This window comes from Setaria viridis, chromosome 6 (assembly GCF_005286985.2).
Source record: "Setaria viridis chromosome 6, Setaria_viridis_v4.0, whole genome shotgun sequence".
Taxonomy (NCBI): Eukaryota; Viridiplantae; Streptophyta; class Magnoliopsida; order Poales; family Poaceae; genus Setaria; species Setaria viridis.
In genome coordinates, this window is record NC_048268.2 from 28,990,179 (window position 1) to 28,995,557 (window position 5,379).

Below are 5,379 nucleotides of genomic sequence, written 5' to 3' on the forward strand. Positions count from 1 at the left end.
CATCCAGGATGAGGCCATCCCACTTAATACATTATTCTACTAATTAGAGTGAACCATATGGTACAAGTAAATTAGTTGAACCATCCCATCCAGGATCATCCATGCATGCATCATGTGGTGCATGCAACCAAACACACCCTTAGTCTTCAGCCAGGGGGCTTAAACCCTAGTTTAAAAAAAAAATCAATCGGTGTAGTGTAACCGCGTAAGCAAAGGAAAACCGAAAACCCAAGACCACCGGTGGCCCGTGTATCGATCCGGGCCCGCACGTGGGCCGAATCCTATAAGAGGAGAGGGCTCCACCTGCGCCCCCTCTCTCTCCGTCTTCCTCCTCTCTTCTTCCCCCCGACAGCGAAACTCGGGACGCGCAACCGAGAAGAGGAGGGGAACTCGGCGAGCCGAGGGGAGAAGAACCCGTGAGGGTCCCGAATCAGCGATCGAAGAAGGTGGGTACAGGAGCAAGCCAGCCCGCCGCCACCATGAGGCGCGCCTCGAAGAAGTCGACGTCGTCCGCCGCGACCGCCAGCGCTGGTAACGCCCCGCCCCCCGGATCCCTCCCTCCTCCCCTTGTTTTCGTGTTCCTTGATCGGGCCGCGAGTTCCCGGGCGGCGCGGATGCATTCCTGTTCGCGAGATTGGATGCGGGTGCTATTTTCCTCTGGAAGATCCAATCTCGAGGCTGCGCCGCGCCGGAGCGCGCTAGACGGTCCGGTTCTTTGATGGTTGGTGACTCGGTCTATGGGGTTATGGATCGCTCGATACGAGATTGGGAGGGTGTGGGGTAGGTTGGTTTTTTTTTTTTGGCGATTAGGCGTTGTGGTTGTACGAAAAAGGTGTTTGAATCTTGACTGAATTTGGCGTGGATTCGTTCATCTGATAACAGATTTGTGTCCGTTGTAAAAAGGATAGCAATCGAAAGGTTTGATCCTTTTCCGGCCTATGTGAATTAAGCAGAAACTTACAGTAATGATCCAGTTTACTGTCTCTGTTGTGATTTTTGGACTATGAGAACCTTAGATTGCTAGGTGTGGGTTTGAATTATATGCTTATTCTGAACTGAAATATTTGTAATTGCTACCGTTGTGATGGCCATATAATTGCTACTCTAATTACTGAGGAAGTTAAGTTGCATGATTGATCCAATTTTTTTCAGTAAGTTGGTGTGGAAAAGAACTAAGGGAGTGCATTCCTTCCATAATTAAGATCAACCTAGTTTGTACTTTGCATATGAAATAGCAGCCAACACTAGCTCAATATTGTGTGGTGTACTTGCTCCTCTTTGTGCCATCTCACCTAACTCAGGCCCTCTTATGCTGCCCCATCTCCCAATTGACTAGTTTACCTTTTTTCTCATTTGGGCATTTAATTCGGCCTGATGAATTTACAGTGACTTTCTCCAATATTTAATTCTACTCCCGGAAGCTAAAGTTGAGAAGTTTAAACAAGTTGTTATCATGTAACTACAAGTTCTTTAATTAATAGTTCAAATAATCTGCCTATTAGCTCATCTTGTGTCTTGGTTGGTTTTAGTATGCATTTTCTTTCTGCTACATTTTCCGTTGCAGTATTTCTTCAAATGCATTGGGGGTAGGCCTTTGCTCTCTGTTTAGGGTATGTATATGTGAATGAATACTAAGCAAACAATTATATTTAGGTGCGGAACAAGTAAATGAAAAACAAAACAGAAAAAGAAAAGGAGTCAGTACAAACCTGACCAGCAGGAAAGCACAACGTGGTGAGCTGCACTGATTCCTTTTCTTCTTCAATTAATTGTCAAATTGTCTGTACTTATCTGTCTGTGTGTGCTAAGAGTGTGCATGTCTAAATGTCCACATGCATGGTTTTGTGTGTCCCTTCCTAGAAAACATGCTCAGATGCTTGTATTCCAATTTATATTTGTTGTTAGGCTAACTGTGTAAACCTTTACTGAGTGTCTTCTTATAATGTCTTCTGAGGCATACACTGGACAGAGTAATACTTATGTGCCTTGATTTATTCTTTGCAATGGATGGGTGGGACCTCACATGATATTTGAAATTTTATACTGCTATTTATTTATTTATGTCAAGCTGATACTTTCTTCATGTAATTTCTGTTTCTTTCCTAAGCTATCATCTAGATATTGGAATTACCTAATGTAACAATTTAATTTCAATTCATGTTTTGTGCTTTCTATTTATCTGTTTGTGATGATGTTTTCACTATTATTACCAGGCCCTACTAAAGCAGTTTCCAAGGAAGTAGAACGGATTGATCAATTTTTCTATACTTATGCTGATAGCTCGTCTGGCATGATTGAGTAAGTTTTCTGTTCAGTGATTCTCGACATTTCACCACTTTATGTTTGCTGCTCATTATCGTCCTCTTTCTATCATATGGCCATATGGATGGTGTTCTAGCTCTGTATTGTTAATGTGCCTAGCTAATAGCTCCAATTTTGTGTCCACATGTAGTCCAACAACTGAACAGGAATGCTTACCCCCACTGTATTTTTTATGCAATAATTTTTCTCTTTGTATTATTTTGACTTATAACAAAGCCAAATATAATTTGGAACTGAGGGAGTTAGCACACAGTGGCTATCTTATATAAGCTCATGAATAAATTCATCTATTGTAATTGATAGATATTGCAAGATTTACAGTTTTTTTGGCAAACTATTAGATATGTTTTTTTTCAAGTCCTATACTTTATGGCTGTTTTTTACTTCACTTCATGCAACGGTTCGCGCTTACTAATGCAACAGTACTGATAAATTTTTTCCCCTGCTGCAACAGCCCAGAAGGCATTGAAACACTCTGTTCTCATCTTGAAGTTCCCCATACCGATGTTAGGATTCTAATGTTAGCATGGTACGTCATTTTCCTCTAAAATTTCCAATTTTGTTCATCCGTTGCACAAATGTCTGATAAATGCCATGTATATTGTATCAGGAAAATGGGCTGTGAGAAGCAAGGTTACTTTACCTTGGTATGCATTACACACTGCTTTGAAGAACTTGTAGTTCTAATCGGTATGAAATTGTATGTTCTTTCATGTGATGACTAATACATACTTCTGTGTTCTCAGGATGAATGGCGAACTGGCTTGAAAGCTCTTCGAGCTGACAGTATCAGTAAGTTAAAGAAAGCATTCCCGGAACTGGTTCAAGAGGTGAGTTTGTCTCCTGAAATATAATTGGAGCATTACATGCATGTCAAAGATGTAGTTTGTGGAGTAAAGTAATTAACTTTTTAATCAAGAACTTCCATTTCGCGAATCTATCACTAGATATTGCCACCTTGTGATTGTAATGGAATAATGAGCTGCCATTAACTGTTGATAAATTTTTGTTCAAATGTAACTGACCTGACAACTTTGATCTTCCTTATAAATCCAGGTTACAAGGCCATCCAATTTCCAGGATTTCTACACGTATGCATTTCGTTATTGCCTCACAGGTAAGTTACTCGATATTTTAAGTTATTATAAATGCGCAGCAAATTAATATAACTGACGGCTATTTCTGTCAATTTTTATATATTTGCTCAGAGGATAAGAAGAAGTGTATAGAAATACCGGTTGCTTGTGAGTTGCTGAATCTAGTATTAGGCTTGCAGTTCCGCCCCCAGGTTGACAAGCTTAACAATTACCTCAAGGTAATGGACACTATGTTTTATTCATCCCTTTCTTCTGTGGGACTCATCTTTACTTAATTGACATTCTATTTTTTTTTGTTTCAGTACCAAAATGACTACAAGGTGATAAACATGGACCAGTGGATGGGATTTATTCGATTCTGTAATGAGGTCATGCTTAAAATATTCCCTGTTTTGCAGCGTTTCATTTTTTTTAGTAACTCAACCTTGTAATCCATTTAACCAGGTTTTACATTTTTCTCTATGTTGTCATTGACATGGCATATTTTCTAATAATGCAGATAAACTTCCCATCACTCGATAATTATGATTCGGACCTTGCTTGGCCTTTGATTCTAGACAATTTTGTTGAGTGGCTACGAGAAAATAAAAGTTAGATCTTCTATTGCTGCGGTGGTGAAGATGTCACCTGAAATGTAATATTCAAGAATGTAGGTGAACTATTGTTTCAGTTTGTATGACATCAATTTTTGCCCATCCACTTGTGTACTTTGACAGTAGTGCAAATGCACTGATATCTCCCATGCCATGAATTGAGCATGAGCAGTTTTTGGCTGCTGCGTTCCATACTGTTTTAATGTTCATGAGTTTTATTACTGGTTTACATAGTATATGTCAACTAGGGAAAACGGGAATTTAAATTTGCAAGCATGTGTAGTAAGCAAGAAATTCACTTTTTTGTATCCCTTTCGCATGTACCGCTTGCAATTTTCTAAGCTAATGCTGATTTCTATGCTATAATTTCAGCACCCTGAAGGCTTTGGAGGATGCAGATTAAGCTTGTTTGTGATTGCTTCGGTGGAGGCTGGTTCCAGAAATCAATCATCAATCGCTCTCGTGTCGCCTTTTGATTTTTGCGCATTTTTGAAACTGGAAAGGGGGTCTGCACAGATGTCTAAAGTTTTGCATCATCATTGCTCTACGTTTGTTGGCTATATATATGTCGTGTTAAATCGGTTCTGGTATAGTTTTAAGAGCTTGCAAGTTGCAAATATTTCTGCGATGCGCCGAATTTCTTTCTGTGAAACTGTACACTGTCACATCGGTGCGTGCTAGTGTTTTGGTGAAACAGAAAGGGTAAGTTCCAAGCTGAACCTGGAGCTCCACTTTGGGCCATCCGTTGTCCATGGAGGGAAACCCGAAAAGTTGATGGGGCCCAGGAAAGTGTAACAAATTTGGGCATGGCGCGAAGCACATACAACTTCGGCCGGACCGGCGCAGAAAAACAAGAAAGGTGGCTCTCCTAGTGGGACCCGGTTAACGAATGTGGTTAAAACTTTAGTAGATGCCTGAAATGGGAGAGGGTTTGTGCGTTCGCTTCGTGTTTCTTGGGTGCACGTACACTTCCACTCTAGCCTCAAACCTAGGTCCCTTTTCCCTTCCAAGAGACCCGTCAACTCTGTCTTTTTATTGAATCTTTGAAAGATAGATATTATGATGTCTTTTTATTGAATCTTGAAAGATAGATATTATGAATAGTGCTTTTCTTTACTATCTACCGTCTTTCTATTTTTTTAGTTATTCACTGGAGCAATTATATATTTATTAAGTCAATCCGAGGCAAGTGTTCGGATCTATTATGACATAAGGATTAGGTGCCTAACGGACATTGGTTCTTCTGGAAAATTATTTCCCGATGTAAAAAAAAATCTTCTTTTACGTTTTAATATAAGAAGCTAGTGTATTTTTTTAAAAGGGTACAGAGGAAGAGGAATGGGTCCATCGGCTGCTTTGCCCGTGAG

At 40.1% G+C, this 5,379-nt stretch overlaps 1 protein-coding gene across 2 annotated transcripts; it reads left to right on the plus strand.

Moving 5' to 3' along the window:
* The first annotated feature begins 301 nt into the window (after positions 1 to 301).
* Positions 302 to 4,631, plus strand: LOC117859886 (uncharacterized). 2 transcript variants are annotated; one of them, XM_034743081.2, is made up of 11 exons: positions 302 to 531; positions 1,654 to 1,734; positions 2,214 to 2,298; positions 2,777 to 2,851; positions 2,933 to 2,969; positions 3,069 to 3,152; positions 3,379 to 3,439; positions 3,531 to 3,637; positions 3,722 to 3,787; positions 3,919 to 4,068; positions 4,385 to 4,631. In XM_034743081.2, exons 1-10 carry the CDS (start codon positions 480 to 482, stop codon positions 4,012 to 4,014), a joined length of 744 nt encoding a protein of 247 aa, XP_034598972.1. In that variant the 5' UTR covers positions 302 to 479; the 3' UTR covers positions 4,015 to 4,068; positions 4,385 to 4,631. The 2 variants fall into 2 exon arrangements, with proteins under 2 accessions (XP_034598972.1, XP_034598973.1); XM_034743082.2 differs by lacking the exon at positions 1,654 to 1,734 and having other exon boundaries at positions 303 to 531.
* Positions 4,632 to 5,379: the final 748 nt, after the last annotated feature.